Source organism: Serinus canaria, chromosome Z, assembly GCF_022539315.1.
Source record: "Serinus canaria isolate serCan28SL12 chromosome Z, serCan2020, whole genome shotgun sequence".
NCBI classification, from domain to species: domain Eukaryota; kingdom Metazoa; phylum Chordata; class Aves; order Passeriformes; family Fringillidae; genus Serinus; species Serinus canaria.
The window spans coordinates 37,304,649-37,323,351 of NC_066343.1; the positions used below are offsets into that span (position 1 = coordinate 37,304,649).

Genomic DNA, 18,703 nt, shown 5'->3' on the forward strand with positions numbered 1-18,703 from the left:
CTGGAGGGAAATGATTTTATTTGTCAGCATTATATCATGCAATATCGTGACAGTGTTGGTGTTACAATTTTAAGACTATCAAATTATGGATTTGAAAAACAGTCTTTTTTTTTTCTTTACTAGGACTTTTATATTTTTTATTACAGAAGAGCAATTCAACATCATAAAGTTTCTGACTATTTCTCAGAGACCTAACTCCTAAAATCTCTCTTGAAAGAAATTCAACATTTGCATAAAGTTAGTAAATGCATACTCTTCATGGTGTGGAGAAAAACTCAGATAAATCTAAAAGATTGAAGCTAAAACTTTCCTTCAAATTCAGAAATAGTTAACTTTGAAACATTTATCTGTAGGTTATGCTGCCAGGTAAATACTGAAGGCACGAGTTTCATTTTGCTCCACTTTTCACTGCAAAAGAAACAACAAGTGCAAGTGTCTGACTGGCACAGTAGGGATTGTCCAGAGCACAGAGCCACATGAAGCAATAGCTGGAATAAGTGGGCCTTGGGGGGGTATATCTCTACTTTTTCATAAAAGTGTCAAAGCATCCAGTGCAGTCTGCAGTAATATTTGTTGTGTGTCCAGCTCAGGACAGTGCCAGGTTCCATCCTTTCTGGGGCAGAGAGGGTCAGCCTTGCCTGGGTGCACCAGCAGAAACTGTATCTTGAAAACTTCATTTCTGTGTTTTTCACCAATGCCCTGGGCCTTGTATGATTTTAGGCCATTTGTATTAAGAACATGTTCACACTTATTTCTGAGCATAGCGGAAGCACTGAGTTTCCTATGCTAATGGTTTGTTTTGTTTTGTTTGGTTACATTCTATCAAGGCTTTTATAAGCACTTCTACAACCACTACAAGCAGACTATAAGGCAAAGGTAAATATCACACAGGTGTTGCTGTATCTTGCCATATTAGCCTTAATTTTAGCAAGTTCTTCAAGAATATTTGACATGTCTAAATCTTTATTGTGTAGCTGTCCTTAGTGAACTGCTGGGTAACTCTGCAAAAGTTCTGCCTCCCCTCTCTATGCAGCTTTTTTCCTTATTGCACCATAGTACGATCACTGATTCCATATAGTGCCCTAATCCCTTGCAAATATCAATTAAAATATGTCAGATGCTATGGGATTCTGCAGAGTGCCTTATGTAAGTATTAGATGGCATTACACTGTTATTATTATTATTGTTGTTTATTTTAGATATTGATTCCTTATGGTGTTTCTGCTCCAATGACAATGTACCAAAGCCCTGGTGTTATTACAAAGACAGGAGAAGAGTTTGCTAGTGAATCACTGGAGTATGTCACCTTTGGAGAAGAGATTTTTGGATGTTTCACCCATGAAATTTTGACTGAATTTGGTTGTGTGTAAATGTTTTCCAAAGACTCCAGACAAGTCTGCCTGGGCTCAGCCTGTTCTTTTCACTTTTTGGTAGACCCTTGGACATCGAATGAGACCATGGGTTGTTAAAGCTAGTATGGCACCAATAAAATGTGAAGAGAGGAATACACAAGTAAAGCACAGAGGTAAGAGCACAGTATGGTTTTCTCTGCTTATGAGCCTTGAGCTGAGCTCATTCATGTCTGGTTAGTCTTTATGCTCTCTCCGGCTGCCTGTTTTCACAACCTTACTAAGGAATTTTCCAAGACCTCTATTCCTTCAGAAAAATTGGCCAGCAATTTCAGAAGTTATTAGTGGGGGAGAGGAAGGACATAAAACCAGAATGTACTATCACAAAGATATCATTTCCTTGGATACCATGCTAACAAAATAGAGTAAATATTTATACACAGCAGCTGTTAATGATGAGCATTAAGTGCAAATATAAGAAAGGCAACAAACTGGCTGAAAGCAGAGGAATTAACATTTTCCTCTAAGAGAAATGTAGTTACTGGAAGCCTGAAGTAAAAGGTTTTGTGGGCCTTATATGGGCTCTAAGAAATTTATATTACCAATTTAACATAATCTTAAAGGTCACTGATAATTATGCTTATTTGATATTTATGAATAAAACAATAATTTACTTTATTTCCATCTTGTTCATGCTTTCAATGAGTGTTTTGTGTCTTCGGTTTCTTTGGAAAAGGAAATTTGCAAGAAGATAAAAAGAAATCTCTCAGAATGTAAAGCCCACACTGGGCTTTGGGAAGCCTACGATGATAAAAAAAATATTTCTTTCCAGAGCCTGTGGACAGCTCTGCAATATCTGATATGGGATGTAAGAGGCAGTGACATAGGAAAAGGATGCACAGTAATTTTACACAGCTGAATGAATCCAGAGGACAAGTGTTTTGGCTGGATGCCTATCAGGTCAAACTGTGTGCTATTAAAAGGTATTTCAAGGACAATGCAATCACCAGGCATAGTCATTGTGGGATCATAAAAGGAAAGTCCTGCCTAATTAATTTGATAATTAATTTGACCCATCTAGAAGAGGGCTACTTGCCTAGTGGATGAAAGGAAGGTGGTGGGTGAGGCTTTTCTTGACTTTAGTAATATTTAGTAAGATTTTGGTAAGATTTTTGGTGCTGTCTCTCAAAGTGTTCTTCTGGACAAGCTGTTGTGATGATCAGGTTCACAGTGTACTGGATGAAAAACCAGCTGAATGTCAGAACTTCAGGGGTTTCAGTGTGTGGGGCTACATCTGCCTGGTGAGCAATCACCAGTGGTGTTCCTCAGGAATTCACTGTAGGACCAGTTCTGGTCAACAAGTTTGTAAATTATTTGGAATGCAGGACTTGAATGGGCCATTTGCTAACAACACTAAACTAGGAGATGCTGTTGACTCTCTTCAGAGACAACAGGCCTTGCAGAGGGATTTGAAATAGATTGGAGCACAGGATAATTATGAAATTAAACAAGAACAAATCCAGATTCTGGGATGCAGTAAATCTGGGCACAGGTATAATTTGGGAGAGGAGTGTGTGTAGAGCAGCCCTGCAAAAGGGATCTGGGGGTGCTGGCTGGCAGCAGCTCAGGGTGAGCCAGCAGTGTGTGCCCGGGCAGCCAGGAGGGCAAACCCCATCCCGGGGTGCAGCAGACACAGCATCACCAGCTGTGATTGGGATCATCCTGCTGGATTCAGCCCTGGTGCGGCCTCACCCTGAGTCCTGTGTGCAGCGCTGGGCCCCCCACTCTGGGAAGGGTGGGAAGAAGGTCCTGGAATGGTCCAGAGGAGGACAGCAGAGCTGGTGGAAGGGCTGGAAGGCACATCCTGTGAGGAGTGGCTGAGGGCTCTGGGTTTGCTGGTTTGGAGAGAAGGAGGCTCAGGGGTGACCTCATTGCTCTGTACAGCTCCCTGAGAAGGGGACCTGGAGAGGGAGGGTCTGATGTCTTCTCTCTGCTCTGGACATTAGGAAGCACCTCCCTACTGAGAGAATGGTGTAACACTGTCACAGGCTTCCCAGAAAGGTGTTTGATGTCCTGTGCCTGTCAGTGCATCTGGACAGTGCCGTTCACATTGGGCTTTATCTGCTAGTTGGCCCTGAAGTGGCCAGACAGCTAAACTACATTATCTCTTTAAGTCCTTTCCAACTATTTTATCCTGGGCTAGGTTTGTGTCTGCTATTTAATCAGATGCATTTCTGTTCATTAAAAATCAGTAATTTTCATGTCTCTTTTAATTTTGCATGTTTATTTAACTTCTGCATTTCAAAAAGTATTTGTAAAACACTTGTATGAAGATAGCAAGGACTCTAGTAATAAATGGGACTTTTTTGCCAAATTTGAGGGACAGTCTCTGTAATCTTTGCCATGTAGATGGAAGAGAAATCACAAAATGTATCCTGCTGGCTCCAGAAATTCCTCTCTGCTGCACTGAAGTTAATGACATTTATGGACAACAGATCATAGACATATTATAGCACCATTTAGGTCCCAGCTTTCTGCACATCTCCTATACTTGCTGTCATAAATCTTAAACCAACTAAGGATTGAGCTGAGATATCTGAACTGAAATAATGAAAATTGCAATACACAAAATTATATGTATCTTACCTGCAGTATCATCAGATTTCAAGTGATTTGTAAAAAAATCACTTTACTCACATGAGCTCCTGTCAGTGGGTTCTGCCATTGAATTCAGTGACAGTGCTGATATACTTATGTTCTTTCATGTCAGAATTGGAAATAAAACTCTTACTTGAATATTATCACCCGATGCAGAAAACATCTGGAAATGAGAATGAGATATCTGTGCTGGACATTTCAGCATTGCTGGTTTGAAAAGCAAGGAATAGAAACAGTTTGTTCATCACTCCATAAAGAGTATGTTTTCAAGTGATTAAACTGTATTCTTCAAAGTGTTGTATTTGTGCAGCTGTGCAGCAATTAACTACAGAATGCAAAATCTGTTGCATATTGCATGTACACCAAAAGCTGTTGAAGTTCCTGGGGGAAGTGTACATTGAATAGGAGGCCCAAGTGTGCAATGTAGGGTTTGTGCTTGTCATTAGTAGAAGTTCCTATTTCTCTATGTATGTATATGCTCAATACATCCTCAGATACAGCATGGATGCAGTGTGTGTGTCTTTGCCAGTTCATCCAGTCCAAGCACATTCTGAGGCTACAAATTCCTTTATTTTCTCTCTGACTTTCACACCAGTTACCTAACTCATGTTAAAGAATATACTTTCACCCTTCCTGCAATGACAGTCTTTTGTCACTGTAAACAAATGTTTATCTTAAAAAAATGTTAACAAATGTTACAGGGACCCTAGTAACACAGAAGTACCGTTGGTACAGGCATGGGTTAGTGAGTAAGAGATGTGGTTTCCAAGGTTTGCAAGTCCTGTCGTCTGTGACAAATGGCAATTCCATGTTTCTTGTCTCACACCAGTTTATGACTGTGCATTCTGTGTGAGTCTCGCAGGGTGTTGAGTGGAGAGCTGAGCAGTCAGCTCAGTTGATTTGTTTCTCTTGATGAACATAAGGATACTCTTACTTGCTGCTCTTGCATGGTCAGTCTGTAGAGCATCCTTTCAGCTCAGGCAGATGGTGTGATTCATCAGTCCTGAGCAGGGCCAGGAGTTGGACTAGATAATCCCCATCAGTCCATCAGTGTATTCTAGGATTCTATAATTTTGTTTTTCTATTTGCATATATTTGCATATATTTATATTAGGCCAGATCTTGCTAACTTCCAATCTTCTAATAATGAGTTATAATTACTCTCTCTAATGATAAATTAAGTCTGCAAGAGGAGGTTTCTCTTCTTTTGACTTCTCAGAGAAGTTAGTGAGTGGATCAGCCACCAGTGTGTAAGCTTGGAGGAGAAGCAATCACACCTTCCTCTTCATTTTGTATGCCACGTGTTCTCTCTGAGTGCTGAACAAACAACTCAAAAGTTGTATTATCTGCTCTTGCTCTAAGTTACATTTGGGGTTTTTTGGGGTTTTTGTTTTGGTTTGGTTTGGTTTTGTTGTTGTTTTGTTGGGTTTTTTTGTTTTCTGATTTTTTACTTTTGACTATTTTTCTATTGGTTTCATTGTGTTTTTCCCCTGAAATCACTATTTTTGGAGTAAAGATAAAACAATTTACAGCTGTGGGATGCAAACTTCGAATCTTTGACTCACACAGATTTTAGTTATTACATTAGTCACATGCTCAGGCAAAGCAGAAAATCACTCTAGGAAAAAAATCTCTCCATTTAGCTCAAGACTACTAGATTAAGGAAAAGAGGACTTATGCATTGCAGGATTGCTTTTAAAAATACTTTGTATTCAATCAGTGAACTACATCAGCAGCTGAGTCAAAGCCTTACTTTCACAAAGATTGGAGCTTCAAGTCTGTCTAGACAAGTAATTTAAAGCAAGGGAAAAAATCTAAACCATTGAATCCTAATGTTGTAAACAGTCTGTTATCAAGACTGGTAATACAGACAGAGCTCTCCTTTTCTCAAGGACCACCCACAAGAGAAAGAATTTGATATGGCAACTTGCCTGAAAAATTTATTTATGATATCCCAGTATGTGGTAGCTGCGTGAAAGAGCTGTGTGAGTGGGGAGTGCTTTGCTGAGGGAGCAGCTGATGGGATTGGCCTTGGCAGTGACTGCAGTGTGCACTTCAGAAATGTCAGTCCTCCTAAAGCACAAAATAAAGACAGGGAGTCTTCAAACAGTCCCTTGAGTATTCTGCTCTGTCCTTTGGTCTTTCCAGCATTATGGCATTTCAAGAATCCCAAATTAATCATAACGTGTGTAAAGGGACAGTTGTATTTCCTCCTGCCCCCTTTCTTTTTAAAGAGCCTTCTTGCTTAAGAGCCTACTTGCAGACCTTCTGCATGGCCTTTAAGCCACAGTAGCATATATCCTAGTACATATGGGTTTCTGAAGGCAAAGACAGAGCTCAGCATTACAGCCCAGAATTTTCCAAACTGAGACATACCATCAGTCACTGTCAGTGGTTGCAGCAGGAGCATGGCAGACATCTGGTCAAAACTGCCCCTTGACAGCCCCTAGCATCTCCTGAGACAACTGTGGGACAATGAGAGCTTTCTAAACCCCATTTTCAGTCTTGGATGTTAAAGCTGGATACCAGCATGCACACTTACACATTTCAGAACAGTCTGTGGGATCTACATTGAAATTGCTGTCCCACTTACTGAGAGGATTGGGAGAGAGATAGCAAAATATACTTCTGACTTAAGTCCCCGCCTTGATTTTGGTGTATTTTAACCTTTCAGAAATTATTAAAATCAAGAGTGACTGAAATGTTATATAAAGCATATTTTGAACTAAATCTCTCTAAACTTTTCCAGTGTTTCAAATCTAGATGAATCTGGACATTTGCCATGTAAAACTGAGGCAGTCACACTGAAAAGGAGACCACCTGTAAAACAGTTCTCTCCACAGTGTCTTGGGGATTTGATTTTAGTGGATTTGGTTGGGGTTTTTTTGCTTTGGTTTGGGGTTTTTTCAGTTTGGTTTGGTTTTGGGAGTTTTTTAGGAGATCGACTGGTTGTAAGTTTTTCTTATTGTTTTTGCTGCCAAAAAGAAAGGTACATGAAAAAAAAAAGGACTGGTTAGTGTTCCTGGCTACTTGCTTGGTGAAGAAAAACACAAAAAAGGAAGCTGGCCCAAGAGGTTACTACATTTTCTGCCCTTCTCTTTCCTCTGCTACTTTGCAAACTTCCAAGTTGAATGGTTCAGGAGTGAGTGAGTGGGGAGCAAGGTCAAACACGGCTTCACGCAATGAAATCACATCTTGATAGCTTTGCTAGCTCAAGGGGAGAGTATAAAATCTACTGGAGGATGACCTGCTGCTTTTGCACCACCCCAAAGTATCCAGGCAGCTGGGATTGTTACTCTCTAGGAACAAATTAAAAATCTACTGGTTTTTCCCAGGGAACCTTTTAGAACCTATGTGGCAAAACAATTGTTGCTACTGTTCAAAATGCTAAAGACCTGTTTCAATACAAGAAGAGACTTTGTTGAAACTGTGACCTAGGAGGAGATGTCCTCCTGCCGCCAGGCTTTGCTATGTTGTGAGCACAGTGTGAGTCTGTGCTGGGGAAATACCTTCACTGGAGAGATAAATGAAAATTAATTCAAGGTCAAAGGTCTTTTCACCATCTTCAAATAGACATTCACCTAAAATCTGCTATAGAAGTAAATAGTGGGAAGAAACAACGACAAAAATGTATTTGTGCAGAAATATTTGGCAAAGGAAAGGAAGAAGTCAAAAGCAACCATTTTGATGTAGTTTAAAGCCTATTTGGGGTGCAGGAGAGAGGGAGAGATGGCTGGCCCCAGTGCCTGAGCTGGATCAATAGAAGGGAGTGATCTGGGCTGAGGACTGATGCAGGTACAGGGCTCAGTCAGGGGTCTGTGATTATTACGACCTCTGGATCAAAGTGTCTCTCCATGGAGACAAGAGCATTTATCCCAGATCAAAAATACTAAGATATGAAGCCACCTTTTTGGAAAACTTATTGCAGACATAGGGAGGCTGGTTAGTATTACTGCTGTTTAATGGCTTAGACTATGATAATACTGTGAGTACTGGGAAATGTTCTTTCCCTGCAGATTGTACAGCCTGAATGACTTCTGGAAGAAAATGGATGCAGCCTATATCAGCATTATAGCTGCTTGTATCTTCCTGTCCAGGGTAGGCTAACTTCTGCAAGTGTGCTTCAGAAAGTAGTGATCTGTCAACATGGAAAGTAAGCAGGAGAAAGGCTTCCAGTGACCTCAGTGGGCTTTGGCTCAATCCCTGTGGAGTCAGAATGAACCTGCAGGAAACAAGACATCTTCTGCTCATACCAGACATTGTGCTATTCACACATATTCAAGGAAAAGTATAGTGTTGTGATCTGTCTGCAGGCTCAGTCCTAACAGGGTTCTTTTGTGCAGCACAAATTCCTTGCAGGGAAGTGACCCGACTGAGTTAATCAGACCAATTGACACTTCATACCGAATATTGGAGTGCTGTTATTGAAACTAAGAGATCAAAATATCAGATTTTAAATGCTTATGTAGGATGGCTGAGCCAGTGCCTGGGAATGAGGTGTAGATTGGCCTCAAGGATGTGCTCTGCAGGGAAGTGAGCGGGTTGAGGGAGATGTCTTTGTGCTGCTAACATAAGGAACTATCCTTCTTATGTCATACTGGAAAAGGGAAGCATTGCCTGGTGCCTGAAAGTGTCTCCTGGGTTGCAGTAAAGCAAGAGCTGGCCTCACCCCTGAGACGTGTGTAACCAAAACTCAGTCAGCAGTGCATCTCTGGCTTGTGCTTGGAGAACAGCAACGATGCGTTGCTAGGAGCACACCAAATTGTACAAAAAGCAGAACAACTCAGGGCTGAGAGAGCAAATTAGACCTTTAGGCTTTATGTACACTGCTGTTTAAACAAAGCTTTAAAGTTAGAGGGAGCCATGCAGCTATCTGAGCAGATACCTCTGGGGGGCACCATGACCACAAAATGAAATCCTGGCAAATTTGGCTGCTATTTTATTCCCCTGCCTTTTTCTTCTAATGGTATTGCAGGCTTCGTACACTCATTCAGCTGCTCTCTCATATACACTGAGGGGGTTTTGTTTGCATGGGTTTTTTTATGGAGAAATAAAAGAAAAATTAAATGCTGATTTCAAGGGAGTTTTTCTTGAGACGGAGCACTGTGAAACCCAGATAAAAGCATTAGTGATCTCTGTTCTGCCTCAGCCATACACAGACCACAGAATGTTTCAGCTCCTCTCTTAGCTGGAAGGTCTGACAATCCAGCAGAAAGTCCTGCCTTCTGTGCACCTCTCAACAGCATGCCATCCACATTAATAACTTCCGAAACACCTGACTGGGCATGCTCACACTGAAAGCCCACTGATGTCAACACAGTCTTGAAGGAGGATCAACGCTACAGGAGATCAGCCCATGGGGCACACCTGGTTCTGGTTTATGTCTGCTCTGCTGGCAGAGTTTGGTCTAAATCCCCTGTGTTGTTCCGTTCCTACCCACAGGCTAACATATGGCTGGGAGTCAGATCATCTGACTGCTTTATGGGCTCTTATCTTTCACTGTGCTGCACACAAGCAGAAATACTTCTGGATCTTGCTCTGGTATAGCAAACAATTATAGAAGTGACTTTAGGTAAATAAAACATCTTTTTGCCTTTGAAGAGCACAAAAGAATGTTATATATCTTCTTGCTGATCAAAGGTTTTATATTGCCCTTTTTGTTACACACACTGATTGTTGTATTTGTCTAATGTTTACAGCATGTAAGGCTGCTTTAATCTGTCACTCAGATTTCATAGTTTGTCTGCCTTTGGTTTTGTCTCAGCTTTGAACAATAAGGCTTAGTGAGAAAGTATAACTGCGTATTTATGGCCCCTTTTTATTCCAGCTTGGGTTTTCACCTGCATCTTCTTTCTAATCCACCCTGCCCCCTACTTTCCAGCCTGTGCTAAGCAGCCCTGATGATTTAAGATTGTAGTAAACATTTCACTTCAAACAGGATGGAAATATTTCAGATACCATTGGAATGGTATTCTCCCTCACTTGCAGTGACAGAGGGACTTGAGTGTGCATGCGAGAGTGGGAGAAAAAAAAGAAGGCTGTAAAAGGAACTGAATTGAAGCACTGGCAGCCAGACAGTGGAGTTCTCTGGCACACTGGCAGCTGCAAGTTGCCTGGAGGCTTTTTGGGCATGGTCAGGAACCACAAAGGCTGTGGAGCCAGGCTTCATGACACCCTTAACAGCACAGCCAGACAGTCCCACACAGACTTCACAGCACCATTTTTAAGCATTCTGAAATCTCAATCACCTTGAATTGTAGAGTCCAGAGCTGACTTTCTAAAAATGTAAATGGAGTTCTGAGCCTAGGTGAAAGTTATGAGACAAGTATAACTTGTAACTTCAGGTATTTCAAGTCATCTGAATGAATATCTGTTTTAAACAAATAAGTATTGATATTTTAGAGTGGAGAACCCAACTCAGCTTAAACAACTGAAGTAGCTCATCTCAGTGGGCTCCTCCAGGGCTTGCTGCGGCTTGGTCTGTGTCTGATTCTTTCACTGATCTCTGGTACCTAGATAGGTCATGCAGTGAATTGTTTCTTGACTTCTTTAATTTGTTTTGTTCCTTAGATGGGACCAATATCTGTGAAAACTAAAGCCCCTTTAAGATAAAAATTAATGAAACCAGTTTTGTTAGCAAGAGTTGAATACTTTTGTGACTTTAATCGAGGGCCATTCTTTACTTCTCTTTACCTGTTTCTCTCTTCTCTTACTGTATTTTACAGAGGCAGAATATCTGGGTCACCTGGAAAGAAAGTCTTTTCATGAATAAAGGTGTGCATGCTAGGAAGTGGAGAAGAAAGAAACCTAGAGATGAGCTGTCTAGGGAAAGGGATGAGAGATTTGCAGGAGAAGTGGCCCTGGTGGCAAAAGAAGCTTGGAGAAATGTCCGCAAGGTGTGGGTTCTGGACATTACCTCCAGTGACACAACCAAGGGACAACAGCTGCAGACTGAAAGACTAGGAATGTGTCACAGTTGAGGGACTAGAACATAGACCTAGGAGAGCAAAAAATGTCTAGGAGGCATGAAGATGGAAATCAGCTTGTGAGGCAAATGTCTAATGCCCAAAGTCAAGTGGAAGGAGTTTCTATAGCGGGGAAATTGACAAAGCAGCAACAGATAAGTCATTTAGTTTTGGCTTCTGTGCTATAAATCTAATCTACAAACCTTTCCATTATGTCCAGTTCTGCCTTTCCCATTGCAGAATTGCCTGTCCCTTCTCCACAGGCTTGTGGAGTTGTTCCAGCAGCTCACTAAGGGTCCTAAAACTCCTTGCTGCTACCTGGCTTGAAATGTGCGCCCATCAGAGGGCAAAACCAACACCAATCCCATTTTTTTTCTCTCTCTATAATTTTGGAGTGTGAAGTAAATGTGACTTCAGTCACATAATGGGAATGAGCAGGTGGTTATGTGGCCCCTGCTGCACCTGAATTTTAAATTTCCTTCTTTCAATCAGTCTTCTGTGGCTGTTTTCCTGCAAAATAATGTAGTACAACCTGCAGCCCACAGTTTTAATTAAAGTCTGAGAATTTTTTGTAAGGAAGTTCTCCACACTGCAATGACTAAATGACTAAAAGCTTCTGAAGATGCTACGTGTATATCACCTTAACCACTTGCACCCAGTGTGAGTTGCTCAGAATGGATAAGCAAAGCACACTCTGCCCTTTTCTTCAGCACAGAAATAGTTTTGAAAACAAGAATGTTTCAGGATTAATTCCGTACCAAAAAAGAAAAACCAAACCAGAAGCTCTTGGTGTCTGAGACAAATGCTTGCAGAACATTGTCTAACTCTCTACACATGCTGATTTTATAGATCCAGGCTTTAAAAGGCAGCTTTCTTCTCCCAGAGCTCCACCCACATCATAAATCAATAAATAGATCAATAAATAAAGTAACAAAATATCTCTGCTGCTGATACACAGTAGATGCCAGTTTCTCTTCCTGTTCTGTTTAGCAGATTCCAAGGAATGGTTCAGAGTGGGTGGCCCATACATTGATAATCACCTTAATTTTCAGGGTTTTCTCTATTACTAAACTGTGTTGCTGATCCCGTCTGGATTACAGAAACCAATTTTACTGATGAAATCACAGAGAATTTCAGTAAAAGTTGAATAATATTCTTTCAATATTGAATAACTCTGTGGGTCTGGCTGTGCTTGCAACATAGGCATATGGCAAGCACATGAACAACATGCTGTACTCTGACCCTATTGTTTTAGTTTGTTTCTAGCAGTTTCAGTCCAAAAAAATCCATTGCTAGTAAATTACTTGTGATGGTTTGTTAGGAGAAAAAGATGTTACAGCAGAAGAACATCCTCTCTCCTTGATGCCTTCCCTCCCTCTTGCCTGTTGAGAGGGTATTGATGTTGCACACAAACAACTTTTAATTTTTTTTGTTCTAAGTATAAGCAAGTCTGGCAAAAAGAAAATAAACTTCATGTTTTAAAAAGAATAAATGAAGATTTGTCAGGAAAGATAGTCCTTTGTTAGATTGAGTGTCATACTTGGATAAAACAGGAAATCTTACAGACACATGCCCTCCTTTAAGTTCTAATGTAACAAAAAATATTGCCTCTCCTCACAAAGACATTCTACTTTTATCCTGGTACCTCGTACCACAGCTACATCAACACAACATTCATATGCTTGTGAGCAAAAATCACAGATACGTGTTTCGTTTCTTATTTGAAAATTTCAGATGTTGCTTTTGGAGTTTTTGAGGACACACTCACAGCCACCTCACTTATATTTTTGCATTCTGTAATGTAAATAACAGGCTTCACAGTAAAAATGAAAATCAATGTATTTTTAATTTTTTTTTTTAATTTTTAGATACAATAATTTTATGTATGATCTGATCTAGTTGCAAACTTCTGCTTAATGTCAGTAACAGGTTCTCTTTTCTTAACAGCTTCTTAACACCTCTATAGAGACAGCCTCTGGCTCCCCTCCCCAGGTGCCATGTAATTCCAGCAGTGGGCATATTCTAAATCCCACTTAAATGTGGAGTAATTCTCTACCTTTTCCACAAGAGAAGGGCCACCCAGCACTGTCTGATATGTCTGATATGTTGGAAGTGCTCACAAACACAGCAAGAAAGTGACAATTGCTGATTCAGTGCATTTTCACCCCCTATTTTAGGCTGTAGCACCTCCAGCTAGTGCATCTATGTCTGTGCTGGAGATGGCTTTTTCCTGCCTTAAAGCTGTTCCACCACATGCATTTGGCCTTCTCCTTTTTCTTCATCAGCCATCTTCTCATGAAATCTTCATTTCTGTTGTGGGATGTTTATTACCTCCCCAGTGAAGCAGTGCAGAGTACAGCCTCTTAAAGGATTTGAGATTCTTCCCTTCTGGTCTGGGCATTGTTTCCTGCCTCTCTCTGGGAACAGCACCTGTGTGGAGCATCCCTCTTCCTCCTTCTTACAGGACTGCTCTTTGTCCCTGGTACCCAAAAGCTGTGGTCCTGAACCTGGCCTTGAGCAATATGAAAGCGTGCCCTGTAGTTTGATGCGAGGTGACACATCAGGTCAGCTCCTCTAGGGATCAGGTGCTGCCCCTCGTTCCAGCAATCATGAAGTTAACTAGTAGCCAGCTACCCGGCCCAAGAAGCACAGCCTGTGTGCCCAAAAGTGGAGGTCAGCTAATTTCACCTTCAGAAGCTGCTTTCTATGTTGAATGTGGCAATGTAATTCAGGAGGCAAGCAGAGTTCCTCTAGGCACTGGTAAGCTGCCTTCACCCTGCTGGGCTGACTTCCTAATGTTCCAGCAGCACCCCGTGTAGCATGGACACAGGGACAGCTACACCTAAGCTTGGAGGTCAGAGTTACACTGGGATAAGCCCAAGCACTCTCAGGGCCATATGAGTCCTTTTCCTCTTCTGGGAACCCTGCACATTTTCGCAGTCATGCAAATAAATATGTGTGAAACATATGTTGTATCTCTCCACACATGAATGACACAAATGCTCTGAGGCTATCGGGTGGTTTATAGTGCTCTTTGGTTTTTATTACCAAGTAGACACAGTATTATTCATGTACACAACTTGCATATTCACTATTGTTTTCAGCTGTTTTAAAGTAATAAATATTCTCATGCACCTGGACATAGTGCTGCTGCAATTCTTGTACATTTGCCTTTCTCCCATCACTTATTTTTAAAGTTCAGTATTGGTCCATAAGGTTTTAGAATTGTGAAAATTATTTTAGTCTGATTAAAGAAATATTGCTGGATAAAATATATGCTCATCAAATATGTGTTGAGCCCCTAGACAGCAACAGTGAAGTACGAGCTGGACTGCTAATCTTTGGAAGTCATCTCTTCACTGCTGCTGTAATAGAACCTTTGATTTCCTAAGAAGCTGCAGGGACAATATCCCTCTCTTATGTTTGTGGTACCATTAATGTTTCCTGCACTCTGTTGTAAACCTCATACTTCCTTTTAAAGGCTGTCACAACACAAACAAAGTGTCTTAGAATAAAATTCTGGGAAGAATGACGTCATAAATGACCCAAATAAAGCAGCTTCTCCCCATTTACAAAAGTGAGATGACACTGCAGCAGCCCCAGGTTGTCTGCTTGAAGCATGTGGCACTGTGCTGCTGTCCCCCAAGGAAATGCCTTTTTCCTTTTAGACCCACCAAGTACAAAAACTGTGGCAGTACCTATGACATTCAAAATTCAGACTGACATGAGCTGCAACTGCAGATCTAGTGCAAGTGTGCAGGAAAGGTGCTGTAGATGCTGGTGTTCCCCACGTGGCAGTGTCAGGGAGCTTCCCCACACAGCACAGTGCCAGGGCATTGCAGGTGGATTGCTCTGAGATTTCCACTTTGCTGGTAGCACAGAAATTAAATGCCAGGGAAAGGAAACAAGCTCATGGCTTTTTCATATATTTCCTATGGTGTCACTCTAAATAGATGTAAGATCTGAAAAAAAAACCCCAAAAAAAAGAGCCAAGGGACCTGCCATTGTCTGCAATCTTGTCAAGACAAGACTCTGCATGGTGCTTCAAAACAGAATAATGGCATTTATCTTCAAAACAGATAAATGGCATTTATATTTATCCCAAGGTGTGTTTCTAGCTCTGCTCCCCCTATCCCCAGCACTCTGTGTGGTGCACTGACATAAATTTGTACTTGTGGGAGTGCACTGCCGCATAGGGAGCAACTGTTGCCTCTCAAGATGCAGCTTTTTTCTTTTGATAGCTTTTGCTGTCAAGTCCAAACACTGGAAAAAATGGGAAGGATAAATCCTACAATGGCACAATTTACAAAGTGTGAAGCTTTAGGATATTAAAATATTATGAAGATGGTCTTCATTTGTCGGGTTCACTCACATCCCCGGCATTGAACTTGACTTGCTCTAATTAATATGACATTTCCTTGAGACAGAGAAAAAATCAAAGGAACAGAGTGAAGCATAAAGGACATACAGTCAGGCCAAAGCCTCTGGTATCAGGAAAGGACAGCATTAAAAACAATCATTGACACTGGAAAATGGTAGTTCAGAATACACTTATGCTTGTAGAAGTATAATAGCCTTGCTCTCAATTCAGAAATTTTTTGAAGGTCTAATAAAATGTTACACTGCAGTTTCTCATGGGTGGTGTCCTGGGTGGGTCCTGACGTACATCAGCATTTTAGAAATGACACTTAACATCTAGCAAGAAATGAAACCTAATTCTTCAGGTTTACAAGAATGGGTATAAAGACCATGAGTGATGATCTGGCAGAAAAGTCCTGGCAAGGAGGATTACAGTGGATTTTAATATGACTTTGGAATGTCATGTAAGGGTACTTTTGAAGCCTACATATTTTGGTATCTGCTTCTCCCTCCATGTCCTCCAGGTCTAGTGTGGCTGCATCAGAAAACCTGAATGGGTGCTGCTGTGCACGTGGTGCTGTGCAGAGTTAACTGCTGGATTGTGCCCAGGGAGCCAGCCACTGAAGAGAGCACTGCCACAGATTGTAACCTTCCTTCAGCAGAGGGGTGAGTCACGAGAACCCGTGCACACCTGTGACAGTGTGTTTTGACAGGCCATATCTCCTCCCCTTTTTTGCTCCTGGTGAAAGATCCTTTACCGCTGAACAACTGAGTGCCATGCAGGAAAGACTTTGGGTGACATGGTAGTCATTAGCTGCTCCTTTTATGCCACTGGAATGGCACTTAGGTAAAGGGAAACTTCTTGATGGCAAATGTTGTGGCCAATAGGGAGGGCATTACTGATAATATATTTATTAGCCAAAGGGGAAACTCTGATCACAGCCAGCAGGCTTCTCTAAAATCCATCACGTTAACAGTAGAATTGCTGACAATTCCAGCTCCTCTTTCTAGGTAGGTGAAGTTCATTCATGGTGAGGGGCTTCTACTTCTAAACCCAGGCCATGCTTTCTGTTTTTTCCAGTAGATGAAAGATGAGAGATCTTCTAAGAACAGAGCCTAATCTGTGAAGAAATGGGGAACTCAGCATACTCACTTCATAAAGAAACCTCGAAGGAAATTTTCTCTGTTAAATTTCTCTAGTTGAATAGCTGTGAAGTCATAAAATTTAACTGAACAATGGTTTTCCATATAAAGGTCTCTTCAGTCAATAGTTCCTCTCTAAGCTGTTCCAAATCATCTTGGCTTCAATAAGATCAGATGCTCAAACAGCCAGTGCAGGAAACAGTGTGACTTCTGTAGGTTTAGCAGCTGTTCAATGTGCTCTGTTGTGGTGGGATTTTCTTGTGCACAATTTTGTCACATTTTCACAGGCTTGTTATTGTGTCTACTAGACAGAATACTGAAGAGATAATTTTTAAAAGCATTTTGTGGAGGGAGGCATTGCCTGTTAGAGGGGGGCATTGCCTACTGCAGTATTTTTTAATTGAGATGTAGACAGAAGTCCAACTTATTAAACCTGTAAATGGTTTTGCAGTAAATTAGCAATATAAAGGAAGACTTTATATCTGAGCTTCCAGAATCAGACAAGTGTTTTGCAGTCCAAGCTGTGATTAATGTCAGGGATATTTATTTATCTCATTAACACTATGACAAATTAAAACACAGCCTATTAAATTTCTTTTTCTTGTTTCACCAGAAAATAAAACCAATATAAATTCTTCTAGTCCCAGTCCTGTTCTCCTTATCTACAGGTCAATAAATTAGAAATACAGTGGAGACTGAACATATTTACTCTTCATGTAGCCCATCAGTTGCCTTGTTTTCTCCAACTGAAAGGGCAGCTGCCCTGGATTGGGCACCACTGCCTCTTGCCAAGAGAGCAGTCAGAGATTCATTGCCATCCTGCTGTGCCCTGCATTCAGCTCTGCTGCAGTGATGTGGAATGTGTCCCTAAGAACACACTTCAGATTTCACTAAAAAACTGCATCTCCCTAAACTTTACATGGAAGATCAGTTGCATTTTCAACCACAGACAAACCAGGAAGTTGTAAAACAGTGATTGGAGAGAATGTATGAGGCATTTTGTTTAACCTAAAATGCAGGGTTTCATTCAGAGATTTTTCTGTCTTGTAAAATAAAGATGAATACATTTCTAAGCAGCATGTCACTTCAAAATGTGAAACCAAACTTCTCAATTTTTTATTTAGGATGTCAATTAAAACTTTTGCTTTTCTCTGAAAGGCTAAAACAACTCAATGTGTTCAGCATGAATTCCAGCTCACTTTTACAAAGGAAGCATTATCAAAACTAACTCCAAACTACAAAAACACAGCTCCACTCTCTCTAACTGCGATAATTTCTAGATGGTTTTTAGCCTATGGGAGTATATTATTGCAATTTATTTATTCCTTTTATGTAATAACTCCATGGAAAAAAAAAATCCTGCATTGCTTACAATACTGTGGTCCCCTGTTAGGAGAATTTTCATACGTGTAATAATTGGTCTAAGAATTGTAGTGAAGCCAATGATAGCCAGTGTCTGCCTAAAACTCACAGATGCAAAATGAATACACGTGGTACATCTCTCAGCAGAAAACTGCTTCTTTCCCTTCTGGCAGATAGTTGGTATGAGTGGATTGTATCTCTGACTTCAAGAGTCTGAATTTGATAACACTGTAAATCCATAATACAGATAGTCCAAATACAAGATTCTGGTAATCTCAGATGAGTCAGCTTTCTCATAAACAAATTTCAAATTATCCAGATGTCAGACACATCCTTCAGTTCTAAAACTCAGGGACTAAATGAATTTATTTGAAATTACAACTCTTGGATGTCCTGAGCTACTTGGATGACTGGAATGTACCTGCATTCCACAAAGATTTCAGCAGACTTCCCACCACACTAAAATATTCAGAATGAGAACTGGCAGGTCATAATTACATTCATATATTCACATGCTTGAGTGACAGTTTGTATATATTATTATGATGTTGCTTCATTTTCTTCTATATATTTTAGGATTAAGGAATTAGGAGTATCTTTACTATGTGGGGGAGCTGTTCATCATTTATGTCTGTATCTACTCTACTGTTTTGAAGTCAAGATTTTCCATGTTAGCTCCAAAACAAGTCATGTGGTTTAGGTAATTTGGGCTGATAATAATAATATTTAGGTAAAATATTATCTCACATATTGAGATGAAACACAGAGGTCCACTGTGGAGCTGTACCAAAAAACACTCAGAGAAAATTTGGAGACAAATGCTAGTTCACAAAACATTTTCCATAAGCTCTGTCCGTCCTGGCTGGT

At 40.7% G+C, this 18,703-nt stretch overlaps 1 protein-coding gene across 1 annotated transcript in view; it reads left to right on the plus strand.

Annotated features, from left to right (window-relative positions):
- HSD17B3 (hydroxysteroid 17-beta dehydrogenase 3) overlaps positions 1–15,972 on the plus strand; it is a 36,503-nt gene extending 20,531 nt beyond the window's left edge. Inside the window, 2 exon segments of the mRNA XM_030237482.2 lie at positions 1,200–1,525; positions 15,856–15,972. Of these exon segments, the coding sequence (XP_030093342.1) occupies positions 1,200–1,370 (171 nt within the window). The 3' untranslated portion in view covers positions 1,371–1,525; positions 15,856–15,972.
- Positions 15,973–18,703: the final 2,731 nt, after the last annotated feature.